The sequence below is a fragment of the Loxodonta africana genome, chromosome 4, assembly GCF_030014295.1.
Source record: "Loxodonta africana isolate mLoxAfr1 chromosome 4, mLoxAfr1.hap2, whole genome shotgun sequence".
NCBI classification, from domain to species: domain Eukaryota; kingdom Metazoa; phylum Chordata; class Mammalia; order Proboscidea; family Elephantidae; genus Loxodonta; species Loxodonta africana.
This window is the reverse complement of record NC_087345.1, coordinates 17,940,429-17,953,588: the sequence shown is the minus strand read 5'-3', so window position 1 is coordinate 17,953,588 and position 13,160 is coordinate 17,940,429. Positions and strand designations below refer to the sequence as shown.

Genomic DNA, 13,160 nt, shown 5'->3' with positions numbered 1-13,160 from the left:
CAGAGACAACACCTGGACTAAGTGCAAAAAGATATGTAAGTGCTTGCATAGAGGACCAATGAGTATGTACCCCATCTTTTGTTGGTCTGGAGACGGGGAGGCAAAGAGAGAAGTATAGTGAAAGTATGGACTTAGAATTCCCCAACTGTAAAAACCCTAACATATTTTACAAACCACAAAAATACTGTTTGTAGAAGCAATTTTTAAAATGAAAAGTGCTATATAAATATAAGGTATCATTAATTTATAAATAACAATGCTTTCTATCCACTTTTTAAAAATTTTTATTGTGCTTTAAGTGAAAGTTTACAAATCAAGTCAGTCTCTCACACAAAAATTTATATACACCTTGCTATATACTCCTAGTTGCTCTCCCCCTAATGGGACAGACAGCACACTCCTCTCCGCTCTCCATTTTTGTGTCCATTCGGCCAACTTCTGACACCCTCTGCCCTCTCATTTCCCCTCCAGACAGGAGCTGCCCACATACTCTCATGTGTCTACTTGATCCAAGAAGCTCATTCCTCACCAGTATCATTTTCTATCCTACAGCCCAGTCCAATCCCTGTCTGAAGAGTTGGCTTTGAGAATGGTTCCTGTCTTCGGCTAACAGAAGGTCTGGGGACCATGACCTCTGGGGTCCTTCTAGTTTCAGTCAGACCATTAAGTCTGGTCTTTTTATGAGAATTTTGGGTCTGCATCCCACTGCTCTCCTGCTCCCTCAGGGGTTCTCCGTTGTGTCCCCTGTCAGGGCAGTCATCGGTTGTAGCTGGGCACCATCTAGTTCTTCTGGTCTCAGGCTGATGTAGTCTCTGTTCTATCTACTTTTTAATGTTCAGTCTATCTCTATATACAACCAGAAACACACACACCTACTTCCCAGAGAATTCACACTCACATTTACATTTAAAACATACACTTAAAAAATGTAAGAAGTGTCTCTCACCCAGAGCTTGCTAATAATTTCCTATTAGCCACTTGCTAAAATCATAGATGCTGTGCTATCTTTGTTTATTGGTCAACTCAAAGAATTTTCCATTTTCTCCTCAGCTATTTTTAGCACCAGTAAACTCACTATGTATACACATGTATTCCTATTTTTATTTCATTATTTCTTTAAGAAGTCAAATTGGTTGATATAATGCAAAATCATAGCATGAACAGTTTCTAACATGGATGATGAATGGAAGTCTTAACCCAGTGTATATTTACAGTAAGAGGCATAGCCTGCATTTGGTCACTGTCATCAGAAGCACACGATCCCGGGGTCTGAAACAGTGGGAAGTGGTGGCAATAAGGAAAAAAGAGAAAAAGAAACGGTCAGTGGTGAGAAGAAATACAGCAAGGATTTGTAAAATACTATGAAATAATTTAGGGAAGGGAATTCTGGCTATGGTGGCATGAACCATATAGTGGCCAATGACTACTCAGCTCAAAACAAAACAACAAGAAAACTGGACAAAATTGTCAAAACAGCCATTTCAGGGTTTAGGAAATCAATCAAAGACAGATAAACAAAAGTTTATTGAAAAATTCTAGATCTTTAAGACAAGGAGTCTAAGAACTTATTGCTTGGGGCTGCTCCAACCCCCTCCTTCCCTTCTCCCCTACCCAGGGTTGGCCATGAAAAGCAGCAGCTTTGCCTCTAGAAGGGGTTCACTTGACTTGGGTTGAGAGGGAAGGGGTTAGAAAGCACACAGCTTGGTCAGCTAAAAGTGACAAACTTACAGAAATCTACCAGGGAAAACCCGCAGTTCTCCTAGCTTGAGGTTGTAGTCTAACTGGGGTGAGTGGTGAACCAATAAAAAATTTGATGAGGAGATATGCTCTCCTCACATCCCTGGCTGAATAGAATGTAAAACTTACATGGATGAGCAGGGGAGACTTGAGAAGTCCTAACAGAAAGAAAAAGCCAAGGTAGACTTGAGAACTGGTTGAACTTTGAATGCGCTCCCTAACCAACACATAAGATGGATCGACAGACGGTGGATAGTTCAGATGCTTCAGGTACTTAAGCACAATCTCTCCCCAAATCACTGACTGACCACTGAGCTACAGAAACACAGGGGTGACTCCTAGCCAGGTTGTTGTTGTTAGCTGCTGCTGAGTTGGCCCCCAACTCATGGCAACCCCACGAGCAACAGCCAGGCTAAAAAAGTAAAAATAAAAATTAAAATCACTAAACAGAAACAGCCAGAATCCTCCTTAGAGGTAAGGATGACGAGACTGCATCTCACATACTCTGGACATGTTATCAGGAGGGATCAGTCTCTGGAGAAGGACATCATACTTGGTAAAGTAGAGGGTCAGTGAAAAAAAGGGAAGACCCTCAACAAGATGGATTGACACAGTGGCTGCAACAATGGTCTTAAGCATAACAATGATTGTGAGGATGGCACAGGACCAGACAGTGTTTCATTCTGTTGTACACAGGTTGCTGTGAGTCAGAATCAATTCAGTGGCACCTAACAACAACAAACAGAAAAATCAGTGGATGCACACTGTGAGTCAGATTTCTGCAAGTTAAATTCAGGCAAGTTACTTAAAACACATATGCATACCTGTTAGAAAAATAAATAACACTCCACAGTCACTGCAATAAATTATCTAAAATGTCCAATTTTCATGAAAAAATTACAAGACATTCCAAGGAACAGGAAAGTATGATCCAGACTCAGGAAGACAAATAGTAACTAAACAGACAAGAAATGGGCAAATAGATTTGGCAAACAACTTCAAAACAGCAATTAAAAATCTATTCAAGGAATTAAAGGGAAATCCGATAAGAAATCTCAATAGAATAACAGAAATTATAGATGGAAATTCTTAAAGGGAAAAGTAAAACAACCTAAATAAAAAATTTACTAGATAGGCTCAAAAGCAAATTTAAGATGCTAAAACAGATTGAGTGAACTGAAAGGGATCACCAGATATTCAATCTGAAAAAGAGAGGAAAAAATGTTGAAGAAAAATGTAAAGAACTTCAGTGACCTATGGGAGAACATCAAGTATCCCAATATATGTGTAATCTGAGTCCCAAAGGGATAAATATATGCGTAATTTGAGTCCCAAAGGGGAAAACTTCCCAAATCTGGTGAAAAACATTAATGTACAGACCCAAAAATCTCAACAGACCCCAAGTATGATAAAATCAAAGAGATCTACATCTAAACACATCATAATCAAACTGTTCAAAGCCAAAGACAAACAAAATCTTGAAAGCAGCTACAGAAAAGTAACTCATCACATACAGGGAACCAACAATATGATTAATGGTGGCTTCTCCTCAGAAACAGCAGGCTCTCATCATAGGTGAAACGGTAGTGGGAAGACATATTTAAAGTGCTAGGTGGGGTGGGCAGAACCGTCAACCAAGCATTCTGTAGCTAGCAAAACTGTCCTTCAAAAATAAAGACAAAAGATATTTCCAGATAAAGAAAAACAGAATTTGTTGCATGCAGACAACCCCCTACAGAAAACACTAAAGGAGTCATTTAGGATGAAAGGAAATGATACCAGACAAAAATCTGGATCCATAGAAGATCCGAAGATCACCAGAAATGATAAAACTTCTTTGAAAAAACTTAAGATTGTTGAAAGTAATAGCACTTTATTGTTGCATTTATAATATATGTAGATGTAATGAAACCCTGGTGGCACAGTGGTTTAAGGGCCTGGTTGCTAACCAAAAAGACAGCAGTTAGAATCCACCAGTCACTCCTTGGAAACACTACTACTCCCCATTGTATAGGGTCACTGTGAGTTGAATCTTCGCAATGGTAATGGGTTTGGTAGATGTAATATACACGACAATAACTCAAAGAAGGGTGGGAAATGGAATTATACTGGAGCAAAGAAGCTATATTTTACCAGAGTAACTCACATAACCAATCCTCATAGGTGTGCTAAGTCTAAGATAGTATCTAGACCAACTACTAAGAAAATACAAGAAGAAGCTTTAAAATATAACAAAGGAATCAAAATGGTACAGTAAAAATTATTTAACACAAATCAGTGAAGGAACAGAGGAACAAAATAAGACATGAGATATATAGAAAACAAACCATAAAATGGCAGACATAAATTCACCCATATTAATAATTACATTAAATATGGACTAAATGTTCCAATAAAAAGGCAGAAATGGTTAGACTGGATAAAAGATCTAGTGGTATGTTTCTTTTACAAGAGACACACTTTAGGTGCAGTGAGGCTGAAAGCAAAATGATTAAAAAAAAAAAAAAAAGATATGTCATTTAACACAGTAGCCCAAACAGAGCTGGAGTGGCTATATTAATATCAGATAAAATAGACGTAACACAAGAAATATCAATAGAGACAAAGAGGGCTATTTCATATTGATAAAAGAGTCAATGTACTAGGAAGATTCTGTAGGACAGACCAGATGCTAGGCTATAAAACAAGTCTCAATAAATTTAAAAAGATTGAAGTCATAAAAAATTATGTTCTCTGACCACAGTGTAATTAAATTGTAAGCCAACAAAAGAAAGAAATCTGGGAAACTCTCAACATTTGGTAATTAAACAAAACACTTCTAATGTAACCCAGGATCGAAGAAGAAATCATAAGGAAAACTTTAGAAATATCATGAATTGAGTGAAAATGAAAACACAATACGCCACATTTTATGGGATACAGCTAAGGGGAAATTTTATAACTTTAAACATATACCAGAAAGAAGAAATGTCTAAAATCAACTATCTGAGCTTCCAACTCAAGGAGCTAGAAATATAAGACCAAATCAAACTCAAATCAAATAAAAGGAAGGAAATAATAAAGAACAGAGTAGAAATCAACAAAATAGAAAAAAGAATTAGTAAAACTCCATGAAACCAAAAGTTGGTTTCTTGAGAAGATCTGCAAAATTAATGAACCTTAGCTAGACTCACCAAGAAAAAAAAGAGACATCAATAGGGACATTACTACAGATTATGCTGGATTATTACAAATAGTTTTATACCAACAAATTAGGCAATTTAGATGAAATGGACAAATTCCTAGAAAGACACCAATTCTCAGCTGACTTAACAAGGAACAGGAAATTTTAATCAACTAATAACTAGTAAAGAAATTGATTTCCTAATTAAATTACCTTAAAAAGGCTCAGAGTTACGTTTTATTTCTTCTTTTTCACTCTTGTTCAAACAGTTATTCTGGTAGGTCTGTAAATTCATCATCATTTGGAAGTTATTTGGAAATGCAGCCAATACACCAGCCTGCATATTCATGATTCTGGAACAAATGTTACGGAAAGCCTCATTTGTTGTCCAAATCATGACTAGACTCTTCAAATAAATTCTCTACTGTAGTGCACTATTCATGAACTATAAAATTATGTGCCTACATATAACTGACCAACACTGAAAGGATAACTTTTTTTTTTTTTTTTTCCTAAGGAAAGAAGGGCTTTCTTGGTAGTCCAATATCTAGCAAAAGAAAATGGAAAGTATTTGCAGGTTAAATCCATCTTCATGCAACAAAAGCTTCCACTATAAGGGTCTTTACTAGAAAGTAAATCTTATCAAGTGGCTTACAGGCTGCATAAAGCTCTCCTTTTGATAATCCGATATGGGAAAGGCAGAAAAAAAAATCTAAAAACTAGCCATAGGTTTTTGTTGTTGTTAGGTGCTACTGAGTCAGTTCCTACTCATAGTGACCCTATGTACAACCGAACAAAACACTGCCCGGTCCTGTGCCAATCTCACAATCATTGTTATACTTAAGCCCATTGTTGCAGCAACGGTGTCAATCCATCTCGTTGATAGTCTTCCTCTATTTTTGCTGTCCCTCTACTTTACCAAGCATGATGTCCTTCTCTAGGGAATGATCCCTCCTGATTATGTGTCCAAAGTACGTGATACAAAGTCTTGACATCCTTGCTTCTAAGGAGCACCCTGGCTGTACCTCTTCCAAGACATATTTGTTCGTTCTTTTGACAGTCCATTACATATTCGATATTCTTCGCCAATACCACAATTCAAAGGTGTCAATTCTTCTTCAGTCTTCCTTACTAATTGCCCAGCTTTCACATGCATATGAGGTGACTGAAAAAACCATTGCTTGGGTCAGGCACATCCTGGTCTTCCAGGTGACATCTTTGCTTTTTTAACATTTTAAAAAGGATTTTTGCAGTAGATTTGCCCAATGCAATATATCATTTATTTCTTGGCTGCTGTTTCCATGGGCGTTGATTGTGGATCCATGTAAAATGAAACCCTTGACAACTTGAATCTTTTCTCCGTTTATCATGATATTGCTTATTGTTCTGTGCATACTAGAGAACATTTTTATCTTTGGAAACATACCACACAATTCCAGAGACAATATGGTTTCCTATATGTCAATATGCACGTGATACATAAACCTACTGTCAATTTATAATGACTACTTTAGCAAGTCAGTAGTCAGAAGTGAGGTCAAAGAGGTAGGCTGGGGCCAGGGACTAGCGAACCAAGTAAAGAGTGTGGGTTTTAGTCTAACCATATTAGGAAACCATAGAAGTTAAGCAAGAAAATAGAATAATTTGCATGAAAATAAAAACACCACCTTGGCTGCTTTGTAGAGGATGAATAAGTTAGGCAGTAGTAACACCGGAAAGTGACGTGGTTTGAACTACAGTGGTGACAACGATGATTAAAAAAACCACACATGCACACACGCATAAAACAGCTGCTGTCAAACTGATTCTGACTCATAGCCACCCCATGTATTGCGGGGTACATCTGTGCTCCCTAAGATTTTTAAGGGTGTGGTATTTTGGAGGCAGACTGCCAGGCCTTTTTTCCAAGGTGCCTCTGGGTGGGTTCAAACTGCCAACCTTTCAGTTAGTAGCCAAGCACTTAACTGTCTGCACCACCCAGGGACTCTATGATGACGACTGCCGTTGTGTGTCGTAAGTCAACTCTGACTCATAGTGACCCCATGCGATAAGAGTAGAACTGCCCCATAGGGTTTTCTAGGCTATAATTTTTATAGGAGTAGATTGCCAGGTCTTTCTTCTGTGGAACTGCTGGGTGGGTTTGAACCACCAACCTGTAGGTTAGCAGGCGAGTGCTTAAGCACCTTTAAATCTCATAAAAACCCCATATGAGCAAGCCAAGACAGAGATTAAAAAACTTGTCTAAGATTATACTGGCAAATAGGGGTCAAACAGGACTCAAACCCAAGCAATCTGGCAGAAGGGCCGAGCTCGTAACCAGGTACAATATCCAGCTGTAGTACTAAAGATGAAAAGAAGACGAGGCGGTAGGAAAACGTTTCCGAGTGTGGCTGCCAAGGCTTGCTAATGAACTGGATGGAGAGACGAGGGAAATGAACGAATGTCTCCTAGGTTTTGCTTGAGCAACTAGTGAATTTACCAGTATCATTTAAGAAGATGAGAAAGATTAAGAGAGAAATATATTTTGGGGAGAAAATTCAAGGTAGTTTTAGACCTATCAAGTTTAAAATGCCTGGCAGACATCCTGGGGGAGATGTCAAGTTGCCAGTTGGATTATTGAGTCTGGGATTTCAGGAAAAAGTTCGGACTAAAAACATAAATTTGAGGGACATCTGCATGTGCTAGGGGAGCAATGAGATGATACACAGAGAGGAGACAGAATAGAAGGAAAGGGGTCTCAAGACCCAATCCCGGGGTACTCCAACATTCAGAAGTTGAACAGAGGAGGATTGAGCAAAGGAGACTAAGAAAGCACAGCCAGTGCTTAGGAGGAAAATCAGCAGAGTGCGGTGTCACGAAAGCCAAGAGACTAAGTATTTCAAAAGGAGAAGCCAGGAGGCATGTGTGCTGCTAAGAGGTTGGGAAAGATGAGAACAGAGAAGGAACCATGGGATTTTGCAATGTGGAGGTTTCCTGGTGAAGTTGGAAAGAATAGCATCCTCCTGTTTCCTTCTACCACTGCACTTACCTTGTTATACTGTCTGTCTCATTTCCACACTTTAAGCTCCTAGGCAGTGACAGTGAGTTTTAATTCTAAATCTCTATCTTCCAATCACAATGCTTCAAGTCAAACTGTACTTATATAAATGCTAAATTAATTCAAAGGGTGTTGTAGTCTTATGAGTAAGGCAAAGATTTCCACATGATGCCACGCGGCCTTCCATTTCCCACCTTCTAATCCACATACCGTAAGAGATCCATTCTGTGTGCTGGGTGAGTTGCTACTCTGCTCGCCGTGGGCTTGTGTACTTCCGTAGAGTGTCAGGTTATGCTCACTGGTCTGGCCGGCATAGTCCTGAGTGTGTGGCACTCCATACTCTGTGGGAATTCCATTCTGTGGAGGTGGTGGAAATGGGATGGTAGTAAAAGGCTGAACCATTGCATCAGGAGTTGTTGTTGGCTCCTGGTTACCCTAAAACAAATAGTGAGAAAGAGAGAAACAGGAGAAAAAGTGGCTTTAAATTCTCATTACACAATTACTTTTAAGATGAACATACAGAATTCTCTGAATATTCTGTCACTGCTCAGGTAAAACACGACACTTATTGCTCCGTGATTGAGGAAAATATTGTTACACACACACACACACATACACACACACACACACACACCCGATGTCAATTGGTGGTTACTAGACAGGTCCAAAATCATATTAAAGCTGGCTAAAATGCCAAAGAGTCAAAGCTTTCCCTGTAAACCAAGTTTAAAAAAAAAAAGGCAGCAAATTTCTCAAACAAGATACATTATAAAATTACTGTAGAGTTCAAACTAGTTTGAGCTCCTAGTATTTTCTTTAGAATACTCTATATTCTTTTAGTGATTCCCAAGAGGAAACCAAAGGGAAACTAATCAATTTAAAAATTATAATTCATAGTAATAGGCAGAATGACATTACAAATTAAAGTCTCAAAACCAGACAACATAGACCTCTAGATTTTTAGAGCACAGAGTTCAGGAGAAGTATATTACTAAAAAATTTAATCTTTGAATTTCAAGGTAGAAATTTACATGAACTTGGCTACCAGGTTAATAAAACAAGAGAAAAAAAAACTTTCCTTTAGTTGGAAATGTCAGAAATACAGAAAAATTTCCCAAGACAAAAAATCAGAGACAGTGTTTTTCGAAATTACTGCCAGATTATAAGGCTTTCAGCACAGCAGAACTCCCCTCCAGCTGATGTCATTCCCAGATGCTTATCTGGGATCCAGTGTGACATTTGAAATGTCAATAAAGAATATACATTTGCTACAGAAAATTATTAGAGGTTATTTTGGCTCTATGGAAACCCTGGTGGCAGAGAGGTTAAGAGCTCAGCTGCTAACCAAAAAGTCCAGCAGTTTGAACCCACCAGGCGCTCCTTGGAAACCCTGTGGAGCAGTTCTACTCTGTTCTGTAGGGTTGCTATGAGTCAGAATTGACTTGACGGCAATGGGTTTGGTTTGGTTTGGATTTTAGCTCTATAGTTCCTCTCTCACGTCTGTCTTCAAGTTCAGGTGCAATGGAGGAGTTTATATCAGGTGTAACACATATTGAGAAGCCTCCACCTTCCCTTCTCAATGACTGACCTCCTCACCTCCCATTTTATTTCACAAAAAGCAAAACCATTATTTTACTGAAGATCCAAGTCAGCAAGCTCTTGAGACACTATCTTGGATGCAGATGGCAGAGATGGCTAAAGGCTTTAAATGTTTGCACTTACATATAAGCTTTCCTCCCTTGTTTTAGACATCAAAACTTTAGAGGTGAAAAGCTGAAAATCTGGGTTTATGTCCTTTATTTCTCCCAGTGATGAACATCATTTCTTTCAAAACCCCCTTTCTCAGCCTCAATTATCCTTTCTACTCAGTGTGAGAGGAGATCCTCTACTCACTGAGACTCCTGGGAACTTTCAGCAGCATTTTCTAAGTATCATCTCAGACTTTCAACATTACCTTGACAGCCATTAAACTGGATATTATCTTATAAAAAAAAAAAATTCCAAGGCTGCCTAAATGAAATCAGGTATCAGGGAAGGACATAAGTCTAGTTACATCTTTAAGTCACTATTTAACCTTTAAGAAAATCTCTCAATTCTGTCATTTGATTTTCTTCAAATTTATGATGTTCTGCTATGATTTAGTAAAAAGAGAAGTGTAGTTAGAACTGCAAGACTTGACTTTGAATTCCAGCTCTGCCATACACAGATCCTGTCACTCTGGGCAAGCCATTTTACCATTCTGTAGTTTGATAGATAAACAAAGTAAGGGTTAAGGAGCCCTGGTGGCACAACGATTAAGCACTCAGCTGCTAACCAAAAGGTGGGCAGTTCAACCTTTTCAGCCACTCCATGGGAGAAAACACCTGGTGATCTGCTCCTGTAAAGATTCAGCCTAGGGAACCCTGTGGGACAGTTCTGCTCTGTCCTATAGGGTCATTATGAGTCAGAATTGACTCGGGGGCACACAACAACAACGTAGATTTGAACAAGCTTTTTGTCATACTTAATATGAATTCACAGATTTTACATACTTGTCCAGTGCCCATGGAAAAATAGTCAATCACCTAAATTACTCCAAAGAAAACACTGACAAATCCCTCAAAACAGATATTTTTACAAACCACATTCATGAGCTATTCTTTAGTAAGATTAAGAATCAGTGACCAAAAATTGTAACCATGTGGAAATTAAGAAACACTGTTCTAAATAACATCTGGACCAAAGAATAAATAAAAAGTGAAACTATGAGCAATTAAAAAAAATAACTGCCATGGATTGAATTGTGTCCCCCCGCCCCCAAACAGCTGTCAACTTAGCTGGGCCATTAATTCCACTATTGTGTGACTGTCCACCATTTTATGTGATTTTCCTGTATGTTGTAAATCCTATCGCTATGATGTTAAGGAGATGGATTAGTGGCAGTTATATTGATAAGATCTACAAGGTTAGATAGTGTCTTAAGCCATATTGCTAAGACAAATTAAAGAAGACCTAAATAATGGAGAAATATGTGATCAGGGAATGGAAGACTCAATAGTGTTAAGATTACCATGCACCCCAATTCCACAAAGGCAATAAAAATTCCAGCAGGCATTTTTACAGAAACTGACCACTTCATGTTAAAATTTATACAGAAATGCAAAGAACCTAAAATAGCCAAAACAATTTTGAAAAAGGACAAAATTAAAGGGCTTAAACCACCTGATTTCAAGACTTACTATGAAGCTACAGTAACTAAAACAGTGTGGTATTGACTTAAGGACAAAAAAACAGATCAATGAAATAGAAAAGATCCAAAAATAGACACAATTGTTTTTGAACAAGGCATCAAGTCAATTCAATAGGGAAAGGAAAGGCTTTTAAACAAACGAACAGCTGAGTACCTGCTGGAAAAATAAATGTCAACTCTTATGCAAAAATTAACTTGACAGAGAAAACAGATCTAAACATAAAAGCTAAATATCTAGAGGCAAACATGAAAATCTTCACAATTTTGTGATAGTCAAAAAAAAAAAATCTTAGGACACAAAAAAACAAGAACCATTAAAGAAAAAATTTATAAACTGGACTTGATCAAAATCATAAACCACTGCTCTTTGAAGGACATCATTAAGATAATAAAAAGACAAGAAGGAGACTGGGAGATAATATTCATAATACGCGTATATGACAAAGGACATTTATACAGATTCTATAGCTGTTTATACTATATGGAATAATTCTGTAAAGGACTGTTACAAATCATAATTAAAATAACTAACCAAAACTTTTTCTAATGAGCTAAAGACTTGACCAGATACTTCCCACAAAAAGATACATAAATGGACAGAAAATACATGAAACGGTGGTTCAACATTAGTCATCAGGAATGTGAAATTAAACCAGAACGAGATACTATTTCACACCCACTAGGCTGGCTAAAATAAAAGACTGAAAACACCAAATGTTAAAAAGAATGTGGAATATCCAGAATTTTCCATACGTTGCTTGTAGAAATGTAAAATAGCATAAGCACTTTGCAGAACTGTTTTACAGTTTTACTTTTTTATAAAGTTAAATACTCTTTGTATTTACCTTCCCCCAAATGAAAGCATATCTACAAAAAGACTTGCACAAGAATGTTCATGGAAACCTTCTTCTTAATGGCCCAAATGGAAAAGAACTATACATCAATAGGGGAATGGATAAACAAATTGTAGTCTATTAACAAAACGGAATGCTATTCAGGAAAAAGAAAAAAAAAAAAAAAATGAACTCCTGGAATTTGCAATAACATGGATCAATCTTAAAACTGTGTTGAACGAAAGAAGCCAGACATAGGAAATACATACCATATGATTCCAATTATACAAAGTACAGGAAAATGAAAAACTAATAAATGGGGGCAGAAGTCAGAATGTAATTACCTTTCGGGTGGGGAGAAAGTGTTGACTGAAATTTGGCACGAAGGAACACTCTAGGGCAATGGAAATGTTATATATCTAGTTATGAGAGGTGGATACATAGATTTATTAAATTGTTAAAACTCATTAACTTGGACACTTCGTAAGTGTCAAGGATTGAACTGTATCCCCCCAAAATATTTGTGAACTTGGCTAGGCCATGATTCCCAGTATTGTACGGCTGTCCTCCATTTTGTGATCTGATGTTAACCATCCTATGTGTTGTAAATCCTAACCTCTGTCTGTGGTTAATGAGGCAAGATTAGGTTATTTTAAAGAAGATCAGGGTGGGATGCAACACTTTACTCAGGTCACAGCTCTGATCCTATGGGAGGGGAGTTTTCCTGGGGTATGGTCAGTATCACCTTTTATCTTACAAGAGATAAAAGGAGAGAAAAGTGAGCAGAGAGAGAGGGAGCGACTACCACCAAGAAAGAAGAGCTGAGGGCAGAGAATGTCCTTTGTACCTGGGATCCCTGCACTGAGAACCTCCTAGACTCAGGAGGTTGACAAGAAGACACATGGAAATTTCCAAGGAAATATGGGCCCAGAGATGTTGAAAGGAGACAAGGACATTCCCTCCAAGCCAACAGAAAGAGAAAGCCTTCCCCTACAGCTGAATTCTGACTTCTAGCCTCCTAAACTGTGGAAGAATAAATTTGTTTATTAAAGCCACTTGCTTGCGGTATTTCTGCTATAGCAGCACTAGGTAACTAAGACAGTAAGTATGTTATTATATGTTAATTATACCAAAAGAAAAGGAAAAAAAAAAAAAAGGCAA

At 37.8% G+C, this 13,160-nt stretch overlaps 1 protein-coding gene across 6 annotated transcripts in view; it reads right to left on the bottom strand.

The window, feature by feature from the left end:
- Positions 1 to 13,160, bottom strand: part of RBFOX2 (RNA binding fox-1 homolog 2) — a 336,178-nt gene that overhangs the window by 70,198 nt on the left and 252,820 nt on the right. For all 6 annotated transcript variants that reach the window (XM_023559959.2, XM_023559962.2, XM_064283633.1 and 3 more), the window contains exon 3: positions 8,148 to 8,372. In XM_023559959.2, coding sequence (XP_023415727.2) covers positions 8,148 to 8,372 — 225 coding nt within the window. The remainder of the gene's footprint in view (positions 1 to 8,147; positions 8,373 to 13,160) is intronic.